The sequence below is a fragment of the Lepidochelys olivacea genome (genome assembly GCF_965140295.1).
Source record: "Lepidochelys olivacea isolate rLepOli2 genome assembly, chromosome: 1".
Taxonomy (NCBI): Eukaryota; Metazoa; Chordata; order Testudines; family Cheloniidae; genus Lepidochelys; species Lepidochelys olivacea.
Window position 1 is genome coordinate 193668562 of NC_140411.1, and position 25426 is coordinate 193693987.

At 43.5% G+C, this 25426-nt stretch overlaps 1 protein-coding gene across 9 annotated transcripts in view; it reads right to left on the bottom strand.

The window, feature by feature from the left end:
* Positions 1-23954, bottom strand: part of LOC311523322 (OX-2 membrane glycoprotein-like) — a 135687-nt gene extending 111733 nt beyond the window's left edge. For 6 of the 9 annotated variants that reach the window (XR_014712313.1, XR_014712314.1, XM_084633171.1 and 3 more), the window contains exons 1-6: positions 23487-23954; positions 8822-8936; positions 7489-7570; positions 6185-6505; positions 5258-5530; positions 1967-2077 (exon numbers count right to left, since the gene is read on the bottom strand). Coding sequence is in view for 7 of the 9 variants with exons in the window: in XM_084633171.1 (XP_084489297.1) it covers positions 1967-2077; positions 5258-5530; positions 6185-6505; positions 7489-7546 (763 nt within the window). In the remaining 2 variants the exon portion in view is untranslated. Of the gene's footprint in view, positions 1-854; positions 1588-1966; positions 2078-5257; positions 5531-6184; positions 6506-7488; positions 7571-8821; positions 8937-23486 lie in introns of those variants that run through there. The other 3 variants (XM_084633169.1, XM_084633170.1, XM_084633175.1) reach the window with 3 other exon arrangements.
* Between the last annotated feature and the right edge of the window lie 1472 nt (positions 23955-25426).

Genomic DNA, 25426 nt, shown 5'->3' on the forward strand with positions numbered 1-25426 from the left:
AAACCAAATTTGCAATATTTGCACTGAGTTGAGCAAATTTTCAGTGAAGAGACTGATATTTACTTCCGGAGAGCGCTAAGCTCCAGCTGATGATAACTATTTCAGAAGCCATATTTGCAAAGCTCACTCGCAAACCTTTGCATTTCAAGCAGCGTCTCCAGAGACCAGTGCTAGTTGTCCATATATCCAAATCTCGGACAATTCAAAAGCAATTGCATTCTGCTCTCAGCCTCTCTCTGGGTGGGTTTTTCACCATCCATTTAATCACTATTGTAAGAGGACACAACTCTGCTAGTTTCAGTGGAGTTGCACTAATTTATGCAATTGGGATATTTTGACCTAAAGATTCATTCTGATATATTTTGATTGGAAAAAAATACACTCTTATGTTTGTTTCATCAAAACATGTTTCAAGAAGGAAAAAATAGTTTGGCTGCTTCGTGTTGTTTGCATGGAGGAGGAGATTTCTCTCTCTAGCTTGCCGGGCAGATTCTTTTTTTTTCCTGGGAAAAAGTCAACTTCCCAATTCTGCAGCTTGCTCCCATCAAATCTTTTAAGAAACCACATCATCTCTTCTATTTGTTTATAAATTCATTTATATTAATTGTCTATGCACTTTTGCATTAATTCAGATGTTGTTAGAATTAGCTACATTACAAGCTGGGGCTGGGCTCTTACATTTTATAGCAACATAAGGAGTGCAGACCTTTCTGTCATTTTGAATATTTAGGAGTTAATAAAAATAAATACAAATAAGGTATGGGTTGAGAGGAGCAAGAGCGTGTAGGGTGGGGGGATGGAAACAAGGAGACCATGAAACCAGGCAGCTTGACTAAGTATTAGGCCTGGGAAATTAGGAGAGGCATTGGGGTTGCGCACAGCTGTTCAATGAGGAGGCCTAGTCTCCCAGTGCTGGAGCCAGGAGTGAAAGTAAGGTGGTAAACGCCAGTACAGTGCACTGGTAAGAAGTGGCCACCGGTACAGGTCCATATCCCTGACTTTACAGCGCTGCCCCTTTTGAGCCCCCTGTCCATGTTTTACTGGTGGAGGGGGAGAAGGAAAATTGAATTTTCCCTTGAAGAATTATTGTGTTTATTTGGGAGATAAAATTCATTTATTAGAGTGTGAAGCAGAAGGAATTTAACTTTAGGAGGGAAAGCCCATAACCACCACAACATAGCACTTGCTTGCACGTATCAAACAGAAATGGGTTTTTCATGTGAAACCTGCACAGAACAATGGAGGCCAGAATCAGCTCTCACCAAGACTCCCTCTTGTCCATCTTGTTGCAAAGTAATGGGATTTAGTGAATGATACAGTTTAAATTGGGTGTGGGGGGTTGTTTGTTTTTCATTCTTTATGGGACCATAACAAGATTGTGTGTGCTCTGCATCAGTAAAAAGATGCCAAGGACTATATTAGGGAATCTGATCAGTAATTAAAATCCAACTGATGATCAGGTGAGATCCCTTCTTCTGATGGCGTCTGTGAGTGGGGTCATTGTTTAAAAAATGAGGGAAGAAGTCATCTGTTTCCTTCCTGAAAATCCTCTCAGAGGAGACTTGGATTGGACTCCTGTGTAAGACCCTGTAAAGCCAATAGAGACGGGAAGGGTACCTGATCTGCGCAGTCATAACTCTGAACATGAGATTCAGAAATTATGCTTTGCTGTGACTTTAACCTAATTCTGCTAATCTGGAGTTAACTGAAATGATATGCATAGTGTATTATCCTCACCAAGAGAATCTCAGACAAATAGTTTCCAAAATTGTAAGAAACTGAAGCAACCTCTAATAAACATGGAAATAACACTCGCAAATGTACCTGTCTCATATGGTACTACCACACACACCTCAGCAGGCACAATTTATCCTGTGCAACTGCCATTTTACAAGCGCTTAATACCACCTGTGTGGAAGCAACACAGTCAATCAGCTATTGGCTTTCACTTGAAAGAGTGACTCACCGCTTTGCTTTTTCCTGCGTCTTCTCCAGCACACCACAGTCAGAACCAACACAACAAAAACTATGAGTAGGGCCGCTGTGGCCAGCAACCAAGGAACTGAAAACCACCAGCCTGTGGGAAATAAAATCAAACAAAGGCACTTCAGATACATGAGAGAATGTAGAGGGCGTAATGGGGAACACGGCGATGTGGGGCTCTTTCCAAGTTCTATTTAGGTCATCACTAGAGTTGTTCAGAGCAACATTGGCTGAGTAAATTTATCTTTGACAACACACAAGTCAAAATACCTGCGGTGCCCATCTTCACCACTTATTGCTCCCCTATTCTGTTTCCACAACCTCTGGGAAATCAGAAAACATTTCATCAAGCTAACAAGATGTAACCAGAATCATTACCAGCAAAGAAACCTTACTGTCTCTCCATCGCTGTCATGATAAATAAGCAGGACCTTGTGTATTCAGAAGCCATGATATTTTTTGAAGAATCCTACCCATTCCAGATTCCAAGTTTTCATTTATGAAAGAAACATGCATTTCTTCTTAGTTAATATTTCTATTGTAGTTGCAAAGGTTAAATTAACCTTCAAAATATGAATTGAGTGCATGTAATGATGCTTGCAAGCAGGCTTAAACAATAGTTCAAAGACATGTAAACTGCTTTCCTTCATCTCAAAGTGGAATTAGCAATGGAACCCCAACGATGACAATTTAAGGGCTTGATCCAATTCTCATCTAAGTTAATGAAAAGACTCTCGCTGACTTCAATGAGAATTGGATCAAGCCAAAAATGCCCATGGTGTCAATAAGAGATGGTTGAATGTTTTCATCTGAAATTGTTTTTCTTTGAAAAATTGCAGGTTTGTCCAAATTGACACATTTTGCAAAAACAGTTCGATTTCACATACCTTTTTGATTTTTCAACAAAAACAGTTAAAAAACCAAAATATTGATTTCTTTTCAAAACTGAAATTTTCACCTCTTTTCAAAAACCTAAACCAGAGATTCAACTGCAGATGAAATTAAAATTGTCATTTTGAATTTTTTCAATAAAAATATTAAAAATCCAATTTTTTGGTGGAAAATTTTGACCAGTCCTGGTTGTTAACCATTTGTGTTAAAACGATCATTAAAAATCATACAGTTTAATTGATTCAATCCACAGTCCCAAACTGCCTTGCATGCCTTCCCAGGTGCTATAAAACTGGAAGGATTGTCTTACAGTCAAGGCACCGAATATACTATAATTCGGGCCATGTGGGTTTCATTCCCATTTCTTTCACAGGATTCTTGTGCGACCTTGGACTAGTAACTAAAGACTGAGTGCTCAAAAGCAATCAGGTTCCTAATTTCTATTTAAATCAGTGGAAATTAAACAATGAAAGGAGCGTAACTCCTTTTGAGTATTCAGCCCTTAATTTTTTAATGCTTCCGTTTCCTCTCTATAACAACTGGGCTAATAATACTTCTCTACCTCACCAGGATGCTGGCAGGACAAATTCATTAGCACTGTGATGTGCTCAAATACTTTAGTGATGAATCCAAAAATACCTATAAAAATTGAGCCTCAAATGTCTCCCTCCCAGCTACCCAAAACACCAGTCTCCACTGACATTGTTGGGTTGGCAGTAAAAAAACAAAAAGTTGATGTCACACTGAAAATGTAGGGGCAGAGAGCACGTAACTGAATTCATTATTAAAATAAACAACAAGTGATACTGTACTGACTGAATTATTCATTTTCATATTTAAGTCAATAAAGACAGGTTTCAGAGTAACAGCCGTGTTAGTCTGTATTCGCAAAAAGAAAAGGAGTACTTGTGGCACCTTAGAGACTAACCAATTTATTTGAGCAAGGAGGTATTGTTTCATATTCTCTGCGTGAATATAAAGTCTGCTGCAGTTTCCACGGTATGCATCCGATGAAGTGAGCTGTAGCTCACGAAAGCTCATGCTCAAATAAATTGGTTAGTCTCTAAGGTGCCACAAGTACTCCTTTTCTTTTTGCGAATACAGACTAACACGGCTGTTACTCTGAAACCTTGAGTCAACAGTTTATCCATAAACAAATCTAGTGTTCTCCCTTGAACCATTGTTATTTCCCTACAAAAAACTCCTACCCACACTCAAGTAAGTGTTCTGATGCCTGGATTCAAACACCGCATCCATTCCACTGGGACTCCCTCTTCTCCTGACTGATCGTGCTGGGGGCTCTGCCTGTCTCCAGCACTCAGGACCCTGAGCTACCATCATCACCTGGGAACCCCAACCAGTTCAAGCTTCATGGAGTGGTGAGACCCCATCTTTCTCTTTCTGTTTTCTTTTCTACCTCAGGTATAACTTTTTAACCCTGACTTGTTTGATCAGTTTTTGTACTCCTTAATCATGTAACTATTGTGTCTGTTTAGGCTTTCCTGGTGTGGTTATCACTTTTATTCAATAAATAACTTTTATGGTTAAGCTGGTTGCTTCCCTCTTGCTCTCTCTGAACTTTACTCCTTTGTGTTTCTGGCTTTCCCATTTACTCTGCAGCAATGCTCCTCTTACCTAAGCTAAAGATCCCTGCAGTGCCCCAAAATCCTGTGGGGTTTGCTCATCAAGTGGGTTACTACCAGAACAATTGTAATGTGAAAGTGGGGATAGGGACGTGCTGAACCTGTGACATGTGAGGGTAGCAGCTTGGAAGTGCTCCTCGACCCAGACTACCGAGTCCAGGGGCAAATAAGGGGTCAGCTTGAAAGTGTTGCTTGACCCTGTCCACTCAGACTTGGTTTGTTAGTCTGTGTGTGTGTGTGTATGTATGTGCGTGCACACCTGATTCTAGAGTTGAGGAACCCAGCCCTGGGGCACTAGGTCCTGCAGGATAGCTCCATTGGGAGGGGACTTGCAGAAGGGAGAAGTAGAGCTACATACAAAAAACACAAGTGACACAAGCAGTACATTGACAGAATTACAGAACCTGCCGCCCTCAGAAGAGTAACCCTAATAAATGAGCATACCCCGAAGTAATGGGAAATCTGGTAACAATACAGAGCTCTCTAACTTTTTTTCCCCTCCAGAGCACATAGTGATAGACTGCCGACTCCTGCACCAAACCCCAATGCAGTGCTGAACTCAGAGTAGGATCCTCTCTCTTTCTCCCTCCCCACCACACAAACACTTGCCTCTCCTCTTTCTTGGACATTAGTTTCCCGTTATCTCCCCCCCATCCAAAAATGGGGCTGAAGATATGCTAGTACAAAATCTTGCAGCCAAAAGGACATTAACACTGGTCATGTATATATCACTAACTGACCGTCTTCCACTTTCACACTGTAATCTCTGTCTTTCTCCATGTGCCGTACTCTGCAGATCAGCAATTGCCCAGCCAGGCTTGTAGAACGGTTGACATAGAGTTTGCTGATGACGGACAATGTTCCATTGGGGTGCGTGACCACCTCTTCTGTCTTTTCACTCTGAGCTTTCGGCACAATCCAGGAGATCACAGGACGAGGCCAGGCATTAGCAGAACAGGTGGCTGTCAAGTTGCCTTCAGAGATTACATAATGGAGAGATCCTCTGAGCTGCTCTGAAACACACACAAACGCAAGGAGCTTTTGATCAAATGGAATAGCATCGAAACCAATGTACCTCATTGCATTCTGATGCAGCCCCATAGGGAAGGAATACAAACAAGTCCACCTGCCCCAGACCCTTGCTATGATTCATTCCCTATTCCCTTGGTCCCCTATATTGAAGGGAACTATCATGGAGGCATTAACTTCTTTTGAGATCCCGGAATTGAGGGTTTCTACCAAGAGATAAATCATGTGGCCGCTTGACAATGTTCTCCTAGCTGCTACCAATAGCGCTGTGCAATGAGACTCACGCAGCCTGAGTCCTAGCCATGCCTGGGAAGACCCTGCAGGGAGGAAGATCCCCCTCCATGAGTTTTAGGCGGCACTTAGAGGACATTAAAGTAAGGACGCTCACAGTGAGAGTCTCCACATGCAGTAACAGGGGCCTGCAGTGAGGCGGCTCACATTGCTGGAGTCCCTCTAGCAGCAACAGATAGGGTATTCTTCTAACGCAGTTCCAGCTAGTACAGACATGGTACTGCTGCGGGGAAGCTCCCAGGGCTGGAGTCCTTGATGCAACTGACCAGTGAATGCTGCAAGCAAATGCTGCAGCTAGAAAACACCTTCCCTTCCCTTTAGAGATTCTTCCCCACAGAGAACCTTACCATAGACAGTAAAGCAGGTGTCTTGTGGGATGGCTCCGGTGGGAAAGGTATTAAAGAGGCATTTGTAACATCCATCATCCTGGATTCCAACTTTCCAGAGGGTGATGGCCGTATCATTTAGTGACAGGCGTGTGAAATTTAATCGACCTCGGTATGTTTCAGCAACAGTTACTCCTTTAGATACACTGTACGTAGCCAAATTCTCTCTAGTATTTGTCTTCTGCCATGTAACTTGCAGAATGTCATAAGATCCCATCAGGAGGCAGCTCAAGGTCACATTGCCACCCACCTCCACCACTTTTTTCTGTATCACTGTGTCTGCTGTAGTGATATAAAACAATACATGAAATAGACAAATATCACCTTCGGTCATGCTTAGAAGTCTCTTGCTGACTTTCTGGGCCAGATAACCAGCAGATGTAAATTGGGGCTATTCTATTGACCTCAGCGGAGCATTGTTGATTTACATCAGCCGAGGTCCTTGACCTCCATCTTTATTAGACCATCAAAAAGGGAAAGCCACTTACTGCATCTCCTTACCAACCCCTCTATACACCTACCTCCACTTGATTAAATCCACATATGGCTTCTGGTTCTCCCAAAAGATTTTTTTTTATAAGAGGTTAAAGGAAGACTGGCTAGCAAGAGAGACCCAAAGCCATTCCCACAGAGTCAGATGGAGAAAGAATCCATTAAGTTATCTATGTACACAGAGAAAGAGGGAGACTGAAATTAACTGGTTTCTGAGAGCAGTGGTTCGCAACGTTATTTGCTTGCATCCCCCTTCTTTCTGCCTGAAGTAGTTTATGGCCCACTCCTGCCACACAAGTACACATACCAATTAAAAAAACCCAGCTATGTGCAACTTTCACTAAATAGTAAAAACATTAAGGCATTGATTCAAACAGAGCCATTTAAGTATATAGTAATGTAAATTTTAAGTGAGATACTGCTTACTGGCATCACACTGTTGTTACTGGTGTGAGGGGTGCACCTGGTTTTGTGTGTGGAGAAGAGCCATTCCATCTTGGGCTGGTAATACCATACCATGCTTACTTCTGTGCTGCTAGCAGTGGCGGTGCTGCCTTCAGAGCTGGGCCCCTGGCCAGCAGCCGCTGCTCCCCAGAAGCCCAGCTCTGAAGGCAGCCAGCTCTCAGAATACATTCCGTGTCCCCCCGTTTAAGAATCTCCGTCTTAGAGGACCCAGTGAGCTGTCACTTCACTGCTCTGGTGGAGCCTCAGGAATCAGAGACCAGCCCCCACACCCCTTGTAGAAATCTGAGAGGAAATACCACTGGCCTCACCTTCTGCCCTGCAGAGCATGATAGAGACCACAGTCAAAATCAGACCTTGGCAAGTCATCTGAGAACTGATCTGTTCTTTCACCTGGAGAAACAAGAGAGATTTGATACATGAAGTTATGGGCTTAACAGTAGATCTATTTCCAATGATAATGCTCCCATTTATGGAGCCATGACAAGACCGCTCTTGGGTATAACAGGAACACATTTGCAAACTGCAGAGAGAGTCCATTCTAAAGTCCATTACACTACCAAATGCGATTGAGGTGTAGGAGCTGGAAAGTTACCTGAAGTTAAATCTCTTTCCTCCCCCCACACCTCCAAAGTTCTACATTTAGAGCTAGAATTTCAAACAGCCTCTAAGGTTGTGTAACCCACACACCTTCTGGGTGTGGTGTTCTGTCCCATCTAGTGGCACTGAGATCACTTAAAGAGAGAGCAATTAATGAGTCTGCTCTACAGCCTTAGCTAATAGGCAGTTGGCTTTTAGTTCATGCAGCAGAGGCTCATGCACTAAGCTCCGGATACCCCCGGTTCAATCCTGCCCGCCAGCGACCAGGGTCTGTCGGCGTTACAGTTGCACCCGAAAAAACTTTGTACATGCACTGTACATGCAAAATAGGCATTTGCTCATGTAAATCATGTTTGTGCACCCAGCACCTATATGCATGGAAAACTCTTGGGCCCAGTTTTGGAGGTATAATTGAAATGTTGGCATTTGGAGGCTTAGAAGTACCAGGGATGGAGACATACAGGGATTTGGGAGCTTTAGGACTTTGCTGGATGTTTAGTTGTTTTCTTATGATAATTTTATCTACTAGGATACAATTATTGTCCATGAGTGAGTCACTCTGCTGCTCAAAGGCTAAACTGGCCACTAGCTGTGGATGCTGGGTACAGAAATAAACGTCTCCTCTACGTATAGCATGATTAGATGAGTGGTCTCTGTCACAAATATTTCTAAGGCACTTGTACCTTAGTGCTATAGCATCTAAGAGCTACAGGGGTATCTATACTAGAGCTGGTTGATAGCCAGGACACATATTTTCATTAAATTTTCACAAAAAAGTTCATCCTTTTTTGTGAAAATTTTCAAAATTGTTAAATTTTCATTCAGCTCTGGTTTATACCCTATGTCTGGCAATGGCCACACTGGAGACAAGATACCAGACATGATGGATGTGTCTTCCTTATGCTTTCCCCCTTCAAAGACAGGGAGAAAGTAAGAGGCACACAAACACATGCATGTTTTCAACAGCAGTAATAGCAAAGCATCCATATATAGTATTGTAACTGCCTTTCTTCCCTGGGTTACTCGGGAGCAGGCAACACTCACCTGTGTCCCTGGGCACCTGATGTTGTTGACATTAAAGGAGATCCTGAGTATCCCAGTGGTGATGTTGGATAAGTGGGAATCCTCTGTCCACCTCTCTGCTGCAGTCCCTTTTCTCCTAAAGGAAGTTAAAATTGGTGGTACCTCCACCTGGCTGTTCCCTGTACACACTCAATGGCGTGCCTTGGGAACCACCAGGAATAAATGCCTTCAAATAGTAATAATAATAAATAATAATAATAATAACAACAACAACCTGTGGCATGGGTCTAACTCAAATACCAATTATAAATAATATACATCCAATATACTTAAATTAGAGCTAATGTAACGGCGACAGACCCTGGTCGTCGGTGGGTGGGATTGAACTGGGACCTCTGAAGCTTAATGCATGAGCCTCTACCGCATGAGCTAAAAGCCAACTAGCTGTTAGCTAAGGCTGTAGAGCAGACTCATTTTATCTCTCTCTCTAAGTGATATGGGTGCCCCTAGATAGGACAGAACACCACACCCAGGAGGTGTGTGGGTTACACTAACACTCATTTACTTAACAATTTAAGAAACAGGGTATAACAGACTAAAATGTCACTACTAATTTAAATCTACAGAAACAGTTGAATAAAATCAATTAACAAATATAATATACAGTAATAAATTAAACTTAACTGGCATTTACACTGCCACCATTCACTGCACCCCACAGTGCACACTCTGGATCTCAGAGTCCTAAACACTTGCTTGCGTGGGCGCGCTTGAAGATCTGCAGCTGGAGACAGCACTCTCTTGGTTCCGTGTATCAGTCCAGCCAAGTCAAAAAGCTTCAGAACCCCTCCGAAACTGGAGCTGGCCCCACCAAATGTCAGCAGCTCTGGGTCCCAGTTCGATGGGAAGATCACTATGCCTCTCCTCAGACTCAGTCTCTCTGCGGTGCCCCTTCCCTTGCAAGTACTTTCCCAAACAGGAGTGTGGGCTACTCATAGTTCCTTCACTGCAGCCCACCTCAGGCAGCTCTATGCACAGCAATAGTCTCTGCTCTTGACTCCAGTGAAGCCATCAACAGCCTCTGAGGCTCCCTGCTCGATCAAAGCCCCTGCAGGCTCTCCTCAGCAGCTTCTGGCTTCCTAGCAGCAGCTCCCGGTATGGACCAAGCTCCACAGCAGCAATCTCACTTCTTTTCCCAAAATAGAGTCCATCGCCTGTTCTCCCTGCAGGAGGAGATCTCTCCCCCTTTCCCCAAGGCATCATGGGAGTTGTAGTCTCTAAAGCTAGATTGCAGCACACAGGCTTTTCCCTTGGAACACTCCCCCCCAAAAGTTCAGAGGCCCCTCTAATAAGGGGTGCCTACATTCTCCCCCCACCAGAAAAATCCTTAATGTCCCCATTAAGGAACCAGAACAAAGAAGAAAAACAGTTTAATTTACAATATAATACATACATTCTTAATTCCTACTGCTAGCTGGGGTAACAGTCAATGGAAGATAAAGTGTAGGCCCACTAGAATTGGAATAATTTAAGCATCTAGCCTGAGGTAAGCACCACCATAAAACTCGCTTGAGCTTATCACATATTCTAGTTTGGAATCCACAGGTGTTTTAAAATCTTTCAGCACAACCACCCCACAATGTACTATGGGGATGGACACCTCACTGCTGACTCCAACCACATCATATGTTAATCGCTGTGGGGGCCTGAATTCTTGCTGGAACCTCCTTAAGGGCTGTACCATCCCTTCTTCATCTTCTACAGGAGGTGTTAATAAAGCTCCATCAGAATTAGCCATTGTAGAAGGAGCAACATCTGTAGCAACCTTGTTCCCTACAACTAAAGACCCAGGAGGATTGTTGCATACATCTACGCCCTCCCTGAGGACTTCTCCCACCGGAAAGAATGGAAGAGCTTCAGAGTTTAAAGGAGGTGTGCTAATTACGCTTTCAGGTTGATCTGGCTCAAGTGGCAGTACAACAGACCCAGTAGATATATCTGAGGGTTCTTGATACATAGTTATATAGTCAGGGCAAAGCTCCTCAGAATCAGTCTCTGATGTCCATCATGGTAGCAGGGACTGGCACAGGATTAGACCACTTATGGAGTTGTGGGAGGAACTCTTGGACGTCAGAGCTCTTCTCTGGTTAGATGATCTGGGTAGAGAGATAGGCTCGATATCTGATGGAGCATCCATTCTGACGTGTTGCCCCAGAGGAAGTAAGTGGTTTTGATGTAAAGTCTTTAATGGGCCACCATTCTTTTCAGGCTTTAGTTAAAGACAGGTAGCCCAGGCATTTGATTCTCCACAATGTAGGTCTGCGAATTCCAGCAGTTTGCAAGTTTATGTTTTCCAGGGAGACCAAGATTTTTTTGATAAGAACACGATCACCGGGTTGCAGATCACAGTATCGCATCTTCTGGTCATAACGTTCTTTATTGCCCCAGTTCATCTTATCAGATGCCACCTGAGCAAGTTGATGAGTAGCACACAGGTCTTTTTTTAAATTAGCCACATACTGGAGGTAAGACTGGCGGGAAGATCTATCCACTGAGACCACAAAACAGAGGTCTACTGGTAATTGTGCTTCATGCCCAAACATTTGGAAATACGGAGAATACCCAGTGGCCTCATTTTGGGTCCAGTTGTAAGCATGCACAAGCTGGCTAACATGCTGGCTCCATCTAGATTTCAGTTTGGTATTCAAGGTTCCCAACATATTTAGCAGGATCCAATTGAATCGTTCAGGCTGTGGGTCTCCCTGTGGATAATAAGGTGTTGTTCTGGATTTTTTTTATACCTAGCATAGTCAGAAGTTCTTGAATTAATCGATTTTCAAAGTCGCATCCTTGATCAGAGTGCATCCGCTTGGGCAGCCCATATTGCACAAAGTACTTTTCCGAAAGAGTTTTAGAAACAGTAGAATCTTTTTGATCTTTAGTGGGAAAGGCCTGTGCATACCTTGTAAAATGATCAGTTAGGACTAGCACATTACAAGTATTTCTGCTATCGGGTTCAATTGTGTGAAAATCCATATAGACCAAATCCATAGGGCCTTCACTGTGAAGACGAAACAGTCGAGCAGCTCACTTGTGTATACACCGGCCACATGTCTTACAATATTCCTCAACATCAGTCTTCATCCGTGGCCAGTAGAATCGGTCTCGTGCAAGCCAGTAGGTCTTATCAAACCCAAGATGCCCACAGTCATCATGTAAAGATTGTAGTACAGCTTTGTGAAACTGTTGAGGTAAAATCAGTTGTTTTTTTGGGTGTTGCCTGGGATGGTTAGTGATTCTATACAAAAGTCCATTCTACAGGGAAAATCGATTCCATTCTTTCATTAGGAGAGGAATATCAATGTGCCTGCGCTTATCCACAGCATCAGGATTCCCTTGATCAACTGCCAGCCAAACCTTTCCAGCACAGGCATCATTCTGTTGTGTGGCTTGAAGCTCAGAACGATTCAAATGGGGAAGGTGGGAGGTGTCTAAAGAAGCAAGCTTGCAGTAAGCTTGGGGAATAGCATCAATAAGGCAGGCAGGTAACATTTTAGTCAGTTTCCCACTAACAGTAGAAACTTGACACAAAGCTCAAACCCCAGGGGCAGATATCTCTTCCCACTCATCCTCAGGTGCCGTCATCTAGACAATGCATCAGCATCCAAGTTCTTGCTACCTGGGCGGTACTTTAGGCTGATGTTGTAGCTGGACAATGCCGCTAACCACTGGTGACCAGTGGCATCCAGTTTGGCTGATGTTAAAATAGAAGTCAAAGGATTATTATCCATGTGAACCTCAAACCTTGTCCCATACAGATAATCATGCAGCTTGTCTACTATAGCCCATTTTAAAGCCAGAAATTCAAGTTTGTGCACAGGGTAGTTTTTTTCAGTGGACGACAAGCTTTGGCTGATGAAGGCAACCGGCCTCAACCCCTCAGGGTGTTCTTGATATAATACACCTCCTAATCCATCCATGCTGGTATCCACATGCAAAACATAAGGCTTTTGAGGATCAGCAAATGCCAAGACGGGAGCTTTGACGAGGCTTTCCTTAATTTTCTGAAATTTTCTTAATTCTTCCTCACCACAACAATTGGGAGGGATACGGGTTTTGTGACTCAGAAATTATTCCAGCAGCCATCAAGCCATGTAAGTGTCTCTGAACATCTTCCACATCAGCTGGGGCCAGGCGACAGGATCGTTCTCGAAAAGGTTCAGAGTCAGTTAGACAGATCTCATGCTGAGTACTTTTTGCACAGCCCACATCCCACTCATATCGGGAGAAGACATCAGCATGTTCTAACATTTTCCTCCAGAGGCACTGTTTCCATTCCTCAGAGATAGGGGAATCTCCATAATCAAAAGAATCGGGTGTCAAGTCAATAGTGTTGTTCTTGTCCGCTGCAGCATGCATCTGAGGTACTACATCAACTGGGCAATCACTGTCCCACGCCGAATGATCACTTCGTGAGCAGATACATTTCTAACAGTAACTGTGATCCTTCTAGCAGACTCTGCCGTAGTCGCTTGCACCTCAGGCCTGACCACAAATCCTCCAGAGAGAGAAATTTCCTCTGTTGTTTCCAAGAACAACAACTGATCAGTTGACTGAATAAGAAACTTAGGTCACTTGATGGGTGCTGCCGGGTGGTATGCAGACATTTTTTTTCTGTGAATACCACACATTGCTGTATCTGTTAGCATCCTCATCAGAAACAGAGAGATTCTCCTTGGAAGAATTTATAGGCTACACGGATGTTAGGGTGAATAGGCAAGGTATTGATGCATTGTTTTTTGCATACTTTGAAAAATCGCCAGACCAGACTGGTGTTGGTTTCAACCAAGATTGCAACATTACTCTTGACACAGGAGTCTGGGCACAGTAGGACTAAAGTGTCGAGCTTCTCAGGAGCTCCCATAATGGACTATGGGAACTCAATATGAATGGAAAAGTACCCCTCATATGGGTATTTTTGATTACTCAACCCCCAGATTTGCAAATTATCTAAGGGTTGGATGGGCAAGTGATGAAGGTGGGTGTTGTAAAATGTCTTATATAGAATGGTGACCTGCGAACCAGTGTCCAGAAAGTCTTGAGCATAAATGCCTTCTACTTGAATAGGGACAATGGGAGCTGGACTGACCAGTCCTTGGGAAAAATCCCTCCAGGTACAAGCAACCTGTTGGTAGCACTTAGTGGAGCATACCTTCCTTGAAACACCAGTTCGCTCCTTCACTGGGCTTCTCTGAAATTTCCAGAATTCTTTCTGGCTTGGATAAGCTTGCAGGTGACTATCTGTTAATCCTCTTTTGCTTCACAGTCTTGTTTTGTGTGACCATTCTCCCCACATTTGTAGCAGATGTCGTCACTTCTACAAGTAGTTTCCACAGAGCCTCTTGAACGACAGGTGGTAATATCAGCACCTGCATCATTGGTTCTCACAAAGGCATCCCTCCTTTGTAACTTAGGATATCTGTCAGGTGTTTCCACTAGAGTATGCAGCTGGAGTAGCTGATTAATTTGCTCAGTTAGACACAGCAGGCCCTTCTTTAGGTCAGCTATTCCATCATGAGGAGCCGCTGCCAGCCAATCCTCCTCTTCCTTAATATCCCATACCAGTCTGGAGAAGGAGGGGGGATTCCAAAGTGAATCAGAAAGCTGCAGTTTCAGGGTTGTTAGAATGCCAGGAAAAGCATCCTTCAGTACTTCCTCCATCCTCACCTGATCCAAGTGGGTAGCAAGTGTTCTCTTCTTTACCAGTACCTTATGTAGTAGCTTATCCAGACAGCATATGCACTGTGAAAGTTTTTCACCTTCTTCTTGATATGGGGACCGGCTATGCCACCATCAAGCTCCCAAGAAAAGGCATTCAACATAAACAAGAGACATTGTACTGGTGACATCCTCACTGGTAACATTCCATCTCTGAATACTAACAAAATACTGCTGTGTCCTGGCCCTTTCATCTTGTGCACACAGCTTCTAATTAATTTACTGTCACTGTGACAGCTACCCTCTCTCCGCCTCCTTGGCTCACAAAGTGCCATTACATTAATGTAGGGTGGGGAACACTTGATGACAATAAAGAAATACACTTATCTCAAGAGTGACCTCCCAAGGCAAGGATCTGCGTTTCAGGAGCAGAGAAGGAAACAGATGTGACAAGAACAATAAGGAGTGCAGCATTACTCAGAAGAAAAACAAAATTCTTGCATTGTCAATGGAAACACAAGAGACATAGTAAAAATAAGAAGTGCCCTCCAGCGAAACAGTAGGAAAAAGATAAAGACCGATAGACAATGAGGGGAAAGGTACCTGAGAAAGCAGCTGTTTCCCAGGACACCTGACCACTGAAAAAAAATCTCTCCTTGAGCCCAGAGTCCTGCAGCCACGCAATCAGCCCTTAAGGCTTAACAGAAAAAAAACCCCATAAGCCACTATTTATTATTATTGTTAATAATAATAATACCACCACCTGCCCATCAGGTTACTCTCCAAACACATGTATTCTATTTAGTAAATCATTTAATGCATATAGTCAATAATGAATTTGTAAGGAGATGATGTAAAACATCTAGTTCCTGGTTAAATTCAGCTTGCCTTGCTGCACTGCCAAGTCACTTAGTAATAAAATTCTTCACTATGGTGGCATTTGATCCAGTTGTTCTCAGTGACTTCAATCTGCATGTAGATTTTAAATCTTCTAAGGCAGTTTAGGATTTCCTGGGTGCCAAGAGGACCATGGGCCTATATCAGGTATTTATTGGTTCAACTGAGACAGCTGATCACACTTTGGACCTGGTTTTTGGATTGGGATTGGAGGCTAAGTAACTTCACTTAAACCATGTCACAGATCAACCATTACCCCTGCACTTTGAGGTTGGGGCTCATCTTTCCTTTTGAGGCAAAGGACCTGTTTTGATGGTCTGCCCCCAGAAATTAATGGAGCCAGAAAGATTCCAGAACACTCTGAGAGAGAATTTCATTCGACAGACAGACCACTGCCTGGATGGGTTTAGTGGAACATAAAGGGTATGTCTACACTTCAATAAAACACCCCTGGCTGGCCTATGTCAGCTGACTCAGACTCACAGAGCTATGGTTGGGAGGCTATCGAATTGCAGTGTAGAGGTCTGGCCTTGGGCTGGAGCTCGGGTTCTGGGACCCCTTATTAGAGTATTAACATACCCTATAACACTTTTTATCCTCCATCCCTAGGTACACTCTTCGCTGTCTTGTTTCTCACAGATCACCTTTGATTGACAGATGATCTGCCACATTCAGAAGAGAGAGAAAAGAAAATCCTTTGTATTTTCCTCCACCAGAGCATCTTCAAAATCTCAGACAGCACATTTGTTTTGGATGACAAAGTATCTGATAAATCCTAACGGTCTCGGCTTAGTAGTTAGCTGGGTTCCTCTCACTGTGAGAAAACTATTTGTTATTGTATGGACAAGATTGATCAACTTAGAGACAGGCTGTCTGTTTCCATGGTGACCAAGCCAGGTCTTGAGGGAACAAGGTAAAGTCCTAGTCTTGTTTGCTAGATCTTCAGCTGGTAATGCTCACTGAGTGTGACACTCTGTATCTCAGGGGAACACCCTGCACCCCCATCTTCATCCTTATAATAGGATCGTGTGGTATCCAATGCAGAGTTTGTCATGGTGCACTGAGCACTGTTGTTATAGTAATGTTATAGGTTGTAAAATTTCATGTATATAGTTATGAGGCTGAAAATGTGTCCTCATGGCTTAAAACAAGCCCAGAGAAAACTCTCCAGGAACAGAAGGGCAGTTCACACCTCATCAGGGCATGTATGGGACAAACCCAGCTCAGCCTCACAGGAACAAAGAACACTGGCCTAGTCAGCAACAAAGGATCTGTTGGACTCTTGAGTGAGTCACCCCCCTTCCCTTGGTCAGTTTGGGACTACGATGAGGTAATGCTCACCTGACCCTGAAAGAGTGGGGGGGAGGAAGCCAAGAGGGAAGAAAGAACATGATAAAAGGGAGAGATGTTGCCATGTTCTTCCTCTCTCTTCCACGTCGATCTACAGACATCACCACCAAGTGACTGAAGCACTGATCAAAGGGGAGAGCCTGGCTGAAGGGCAACCAGCCAGCCTGTGGTGAGAAGCATCTAAGTTTGTAAAGGCATTGAAAGTGTTAAGATCAGCTTAGAATGCATTTTGCTTTTATTTCGTTTGACCAAATCTGACTTCTGGTGCTTTGACTTAAAAATCACTTAAAATCTATCTTTTATAGTTAATAAATTTGTGCATTTGGTTTGAAGCATGTCAGAGACTCCCCTTCGGATAACAAGCCTGGTACATATCAATTTCTTTGTTAAATTGATGAACTCATATAAGCTTGCAGTGTTCAGCGGGCATAACTGACCACTGCAAGACAGAGATTCCTAGGGTTGTGTCTGGGACTGGAGATACTGGCTAGTGTCATTCGGTTGCACAATCCAAGCAGCTTACGTGCCAGATGCTGTGCATGAACAGCCCAGGAGTGGGGGTTCTCACAGCAGAGCAGGGTAAGGCTGGCTCCCAGAAGTCGAGGATTGGAGTGACCTAGCAGATCACCGGTCCAGATAACACCAGGCGAACGTCACACTAAGGTACTGACTGAAATGTTGAAAGAGCTTTAGCCCACAACCTGTGTTTTAGATCCATGTGCTTCCTGGCTGGTGAAGACCAGTGGATAACCACAGGATCTGTTGCTTGCGGAGATTGTCGATGCCTCTCAGAGAGAGGGGGCAGGGTGTTGATTGCTTTGAAGGAAACATAAGTGCGACCTTTGCTCAGGAACTCATAATTTGATGTTGACTATCTTGCCAATTATCTATCAGTATCATATCACCTCTTTTTGGGTAGATTGTGAAGAAGGTTGTGGAAAAACAACTCTCACCGTATCTAGATGCCCTTGATCTCTTTGACTCTTGTCAATCTGGTGTGGACCTGGCTTTGGCACAGATACTGTGCTGGTAGCTGATCCCTTCCTAGCAGTGGATGAAGATCAGGTGTCCACACTAATATTATTAAATGCATCAGCTGCCTGATTGATCACAAGGGTTGACAACTCACCTAGGGACCCCAACAGCAGTGGAAGGGGTTGCTCTTCAGTGTCTTTGTTATTTTCTCTCAGAGTTTGCAATGGATAGTTGTGGGCAACCATTCCTCTCCTCAGAGAGTCCTCAAGCATGGGGTGTCACATGGTGCCATTCCATCATCCCCCCTATTCAAAATGTATATGGGGGTGTTAAGGAAGTCAGCAAGGAGGTATGGGGTGCAATGTTTTCAATATGCTGAAAACACCCAGCTCTATGACTCCACCTCGTCAGACCCAGATGATGCAACTCAGTGCCTCAACTAGTGTTTAAATGAGACTGGGGTATATATGAGAGTAAGCTGGCTGAAGCTCAACCCAGACAAGTGAGGATGGCTGGTTAGGGGAATCAGAGGGGATGGTGGAGGGAGTAGTAATCCTGTTAGCTGCTAGGAATAACTTGTATTAGTTACCAGAAGAGCTGGTCAGAAAATAGCTCCCCCCCCCCCCCACACACAAACACCTCTTGGGAAAAATTTCAACATTTTGGCAAAATACTAAAAAACTAAGTATTTCAGCTGAAACTAAAACATTTCTATTGAAAAAATGGCATTGCAGGTCCTTATAGGAATTGTAGTTTGGGTGACTTATGCTCCTGTTCTCTTCTAGGCGGCTGGCCTCTGTGATTGGACTACATTTTCCATGATGCACCACTTGCTCCCTCTTGGTGAAGGGGGAGGGTACAAAATAGTTGATCAAAGTGCATCATGATAGCCCTGCCAATAGAAAAGAGAGAAACATAAAGCACCCAAATTAGCACTCCCATAAACCGTGGCGGTGCCACTTTAAATCAGAACGTTTCTGTTTTCATGTGTTAGGTTTTTTTGATGAAATATTGACGTTTTCCACAGAAAACAACCACTTTTGTGAAACAATTTTTATTTAGTCAAAACCCCAATTTTCTAGTGAAAGTCACTGTTGATAGAACATCTTTGACCAGCCCTAGCTAGTCAGATTCACAACTTGGGGGTGATTTTAGACCCTTCCAACTTCTGTGTTATGATTATATTACAGTCATAATTCAGTCAGATTGTTATCATCTGCGTCTGGCTAGGCAGTTACAACTTTTCCCAATGATTGTGGGCCGTACCACTGTTCCCCATGCTTTTATTACCTCAAGATTAGACTGGTGCCAAGCACTCTGTGGGGCTACCATTAAAACCATTCAGATTCTGAAGATGGTGCAGAATGTAGTGATTTTTTATTAAGGCAGGCACTTCACTGAGAACACGTCACCATGTCTCTGGGATCTGCACTGGCTGCCTGTTGGTTGCTGGGTGGAGTTTAAGGTGTTGGTTATGATCTCTAAAGATCTAAATGGCCTGGAACTGGACTAGCTGAAGGATCACCTCTTGCGCCAGGAATCATACTGCCATATCCGTTGTCTCACAGGGCATAGGTGCTGACACCATGAGTGGTCTGGGGCTGAAGCACCCATGGGGAAAAAATAGTGGGTGCTCAGCACCCACCAGCCACAGATGTTCGGCGGCACTGCACCAGCACCACAGATCAGCTGTTTGGTGCTTGGGGGAGGGCCTTGGGGGAGCGCAGAGAGCAGCAAGTGGGGGGCAGCAGGGAAGCGGGAAAAGGCGTAGTGAGGGTGAGGTTTCCAGGGAGGGGGCGGAGCCTCGGGGCAGTGGAGCACCCCCGGGGAAAAATAAAAAAGTCAGCTTCTGTGTTGCAGGGGCACTCAAACTGAATTCCCTTCACTAAAAAATGGAGGAGCCAGATAGAAGGACGTTCTCCGTGAGGGTGCTAGGACTCTGGAACTTGCTTCATCCCTCCGTCCAAAATAGATTGAAATTTGGTAACCTTCCAAGCACGCTATAAAAGATATTTGTTTCACCAGACTTGAAGAGGGCTGAAGGTAAACTTCCTAGAATGATGAAGGGGCAGAAAAGAGGTTTTTTTGTGTGTGGCTAGTTGACTGCCTGGATTCCTGTACAGCTAATTATTTTAGTGCTGCTGAGATTTAATTGTATGCAATGGTATGTTATGGTGCCTCGAGCCCTGGTTAGGTGTCTTTTAGTTATTTAAACTGAAATCAAGAGTAACCAAACTGCTTTTTCAAGATTCCTAATGTGCAACAAGGATTACCAACATCAGCCAAACTGACTGACTTTTTCTATGAAGAACAATTTCTGTGAAGAAAGAAAAACACTCAGAGATTATTAGCTTTTTTCAGCAAGATTCAAGGAAAGCACTGGAACACAGAGTTAATTGCAAGTTATTTCCTGTGTCCTGTTATCACTTCTGTTCTTAGGGAGGGAGGCTGCAATTTAAAAACAGAACTTCTTTCAATTTCCCAAACAAATTAGAGGAAATGGTAGCATACAGTCACACACAGTAATGAACAATCTATCAATAACAGACTAACACGGCTTCTACTCTGAAACCTGGTTTATTAATATAGCCTTTTAGCCATAGGTCATAGCTCACAATACAAAATAAATGCAAGTTTTAAAATAAACACAGCTCAGTCAGATGGATACAGATTTGAACAATCTGTCTTTATGCTTCAAATGGGCTAAATTCATCCCTGATGTAACTCTATGGAGAAGAACAGTTATACCAGGGTTGAACTTAGACCAAGGTTTTCCATCACATGGAATAAAACGGTAAAACTAGAATCTACCAGCAATGACACAACTAAATAAGGAATTTGCCAAACAGCAAATACCAGCCACATTCAGCTGGTGGATCATAATCCAACCATAATTCAGCCATAATCAACCGATGGATATTTGAAAGCGCACACATCCAACCATATTGAGGGTAATGGCTAAAGGAAGAATTGCACATTGTGTGAGTATTTCTCGACCACAGAGATAAGTGCCTTAGATATATGATGTCACATAGCCATGTAAGCATGCCAATAAAGTTTTGGACAGAATAAAATACTAGTGATTGTGTTTTAATGTCATGCCCTGTCTTTTCTGTGGCTGGTAATGTTACTAATGGTGTTAATCATGGGGATCGCAGGGGTTACATTTGTGACTGGCCTTTGCTCCTTGGCAAGAGGAATGGGGGAAGTGAGGGGTGAAGAAATTTCTAGTGCTGTCTCCTGATTATGTATTTGCACAGGAACTAGTCACACTGTGCCATTTGCTACAGAGAGGAAATTCACAGCGTTAGTGATGGTTACTACGGTTCACTCGGGAACAAAAGGTTCTGCTGATGTCAGCAGGCAGATGAGATGAGTGAAGCAAAATCCCTGTTCCTCCCAACAGATTGGAAGTGGGGTGCTTTTAGAGGCCACCCTGCAAGGAAGTCATCCCTAGAGCTCTTGCTCCAGGCAGCTGGGGGATGGTGCTGTGGTCCTAGTACTCCAATCTCTAAATCTTACTGCTACTCCCCGCTGTGTCCCAGTGCCTGGTAGGTCCTGTCTTTTGCCCACCCTGGGACTCCTGCTAGTAGTTTATGATCTCTCTACTTCAGTGGTTTTCAACCTGTGGGCCAGGGACCCTGTGAGGTCCACAGACTATGTCTATTGGGTCCGTGAAAGGTTGTCCTTACTGTAGAACAGTGGTTTTCAACCTAGAGGTCCGTGGAGGTCCGCAGACTATGTCTAAGAATTCCCAAGGAGACTGCACCTCTATCCAAAATTTTTTAGGGATCTGCAAACGAAAAAAGGTTGCAAACCACTGTTCTACATAGTTTGGGTCCTTGTTTAATAGAGGACTTGAAAAGTGTAAAAAATTGATTTAACCTTGTTTGAAATATAAAATTTACCTTGGTGGTTTCCTATTCTTCTCAAAAACAAGTTTGGGTGGCTTTTTCCTGGTTGTATGGCTTTCTATATTAGAAACGTCAGGCCTTGTGTCCTAGAATACACTATGGCAACTGAGGAATTGGCATAAATACAGAGAGGGAGAAATCTGATCATAAACATTTCCATTAAATCATTCAGTAGGTTTAAAATTCTTGTTTGTTGTTTTTTTCTTGAAAACATCCATTTAACCTGAAAAACTGAGAAACACTTCTCTGAAAAGACTTTTGTTCTAGACTGATCACTTCCCACTGAAATGATTCGGAGACCTCTGACAAGTCTTGCAGCAGACCAGGCTTTATATTCCTGATAGTTCCAACGTTAAAAAATAAAGCAAACAGCAGCTCAGCATCCCCTACCCCGCATCCACTCTCTCTCTCTCTCTCCCCCCATGTCTTCTTTACATCAAAAAGAAGCAAATGCTTTTCCCTTTCCCTTTCAGGTCACCATTAAATAAAAGATCATTATACAAATATATACTTGCTAGATGTGGATACATATATTGGCTTACAACAGCTTCTCCCCATGCCCCCTACCTCTTCTATTTACAAATTCTGACGGACAGAAGGAATTATCACAACATGTACAAATTACAATTGTAAAGGATTTCAACCCCACAGATTTTCAGAAGCATGCAAACTGGTGTGTCATTAACTGAAATTAAAATAAAATCTATTGTTCTTTGAAAGATCACTATTAAAAAACCCACAGCCAGTTGTGTTATTTGTGGGTTGGGTGGTTTTGTTTTGTTTTGTTTTGAATAATCAAGTATAGATTTAAGGAGTTTAAGGACAGAAGGGACACTACATCATTCTAGTCTGACTGCTTGTATGTCACAGGCTATTAAATTTCCTCCAGTTACTCCTGTATTGAACCCAATAACTTGTGTTTGGCTAAAACTTATTTTAGTAAAGCATCCGGTCTTGATTTGAAGACAAAGAATCCACCACTGCCCTTGGTAGTGTGTTCCAGTGGTTTAAAACCTGTGCTTTATTTGAATGTGTCTGGCTTCAGCATCCAGCCTTTGGTTCTTGTTATGGCTTTCTCCCTTAGGCTAAGCACCCCTGGTATTTTCTCTTTGTGAAGTAAATAAGATACAATCAAATGGACAACCTCTAACCAACCCCCGAGTTAAAAAAAATGGGACAGACCCGCAGCTGATATATGTGGGTGTAACACCCTTGACTTCAGTAGAGTAAATGTCAAAATAGATCAGGTGAGGAGCTGGCCTTTTGTTAATTAAGAAAAATATCTATACTAGTATTACCACGCAGTTCTCATAATTGTATGTGCAAAATTGTTTTATACATTGTGTTACATTTACAACAAATCAAGAGCAAAGAGAGCAGTTTTAAAAGACTATCTAGGTTGCTGCTCTAAGAGTGCCAGGGAGGTTGCTCAAATGAATGCTTTGAAGGGTGCTAACAACTCACCAGACCTTACCCTGCAAGAATCAGATGCTTCCATTTGATCTCTGATACAAGCAAATTTACACAGATACTTTATGTTGTCTACCTCTAAAAACCATATGAGTTGCTCCATTTCATATCTACATCCTGCTAATTAGACTGGTTTTCACCCAGGATGCTTAGACTACCTCCAACCTTAGGCTGTTTTTAAGAGTTGTCAAAAACTTTTTAACCTTATGTTTTTCGTACACATCAGTCACTGGCTTCTCCTCCCCTCTCCACCCAAGCCACAGATGCAAAAGGACATGTACAGACGATAATATTATTAGTGCTCCTGCGGAGATTCGCCCTTCTCTGAGGAGAATCTATGTCTGTTGTTTCAGCCTCCTTACCCTCAGTCAGATCAGATTACCGCTCCTTGATTTTCCTCCTCCTTGGGAAGAGCCGGGCTTTGGAACCAGAACTTCCAGGCGCCGTGCAACCGAGTCCACAGCGAGAGCCTCTGCCAGCCGAGAGTGCACACCGGCAAATGAACTGCTGCTCCGGGGTCTCACAGGGCTGTCCTCACAGAGTTGGATCAACAGCTCTCTCCCCCGCCCTCTTTCTGTGGGTTCCAGGCTGTGTATGTATATGAATCTCCCCACTGTATTTTCCACTGAATGCATCCGATGAAGTGAGCTGTAGCTCACAAAAGCTTATGCTCAAATAAATTGGTTAGTTTCTAAGGTGCCACAAGTACTCCTTTTCTTTTTGCGAATACAGACTAACACGGCTGCTACTCTGAAACTTTTCCAGCTGTGTGGGCTGCTGCTCTGTGGCAGGGAGAGGGAGATCTGTCTGCATTGCTCTGTCTGCCTCCACCCCTGCACAGAGCGAGTCTAATGAGATTCCCAAATGCCCCCACTAGCAGGACGGCTGAGAGCCCGTGCACCCATTAACCCCCGCCCCCAGCCCTCGCAGCAGGGATTTCCCTACACCCCCCTGAATTCTCTCGCCTCCACCCCAGTTTTGTGAACTAGTTACATGCAGTGTTTCCAATTTAGTGATTGTTTGGAAATTTGAATTGAAATGGAAACATTAATAAACACTTTAAAAGCATATAAAGTTTATGATAAAATAGGTGTATCTGAAAAAGTATAATAGATTTGAAAAGTACGAACATAGACTAGCTTCCTTATACAGCTGTTGTTTTTTATGACAATGTCAGTGCAGTCATTTTGGAGATGTTTGCTAACCTAATAATTTCAAATTATGAATTGTAAGCAAAGTCTAAATGAGCTCTCCCTGACAGCTAGTGATGAGCTGGGGGCTGGGAGAAAGGCTTCAGGACTAGATTGTATTTACATTCACACCTAATCCACCTAGGTATCTAGCAAACAGAGCTCTGTTGCCCAAGTGATAGATTTTGGCTGGAGTTGGGTTACAAATCACTTGAATGCAGGGGGTGGGGGGTGTTAATGAAATGTTGTTATTCTTACTGTATGAGTAAAGGGCAGTAGAACTGTACTTAGCCTGTGCTGACTGAGGGCATCAAGAGAGCGGGTGGGGACAGGTGTTTTGCTTGATGGTCTGCCTCAATCACAAGTACTATTTGATCTGCCCCTTGACACTGTTTAAAGACAGAGCTGATTAGCCTCTGAATTAAAATTATTGGGAGCCCTAAGTACACCCATGATATGGGGTCAATGATAGTTCCACTATAGCCTTGCCCCATGCGCCTACCCAGAGCGTGAGGGTCCCCTCTCCTCCCACAGAGGTAGCGACAACAGCATGGGGCCCCCAGTTCCCACCTCAAGAAGCAGCAGCAGACAGCCCCTCTCCCCAGAGAGGATCGGGGTGGCCGCAGGGGAGCCCCAGTCTTTACCCCAGCATCTGGGGTGCATCTGCTTGGCTGGGCCAGGCCTGCTGTACACAGAGTCCATGACCGGCGTGGTGTTAGGAAGTGTCCCAGTTCAGCGTGTCTTGGAGTTAATATCCCATAGGGAGTCATGGGTCAGTTCACAGGTCTCGGAGTTCTCATTTCTGGTTTTCTCTAAACTCAGACTTATATCCTGGATTCTTCCCAGGCTAAACAGTAGTGATCCACATGACAGTTTGAGGGATATGGCCGTGGCCAGTTATGAATTCCATTTGGTTTTATGAACATTATTTGTACTTGTAACCATCAGTGCGGATTAGAACCTATTATGTAGCAGGAACAGACTGTGTCTGAGAAGCTGAAATAGGGCCATCAAAAGCGCATTGTTTTATCCTCATTACTATTGACAGACCCATTAACTTTTAATGCCTCTTTTCCCACTAATCCCCCACATGGAGGTTGGAGCATGGAAAA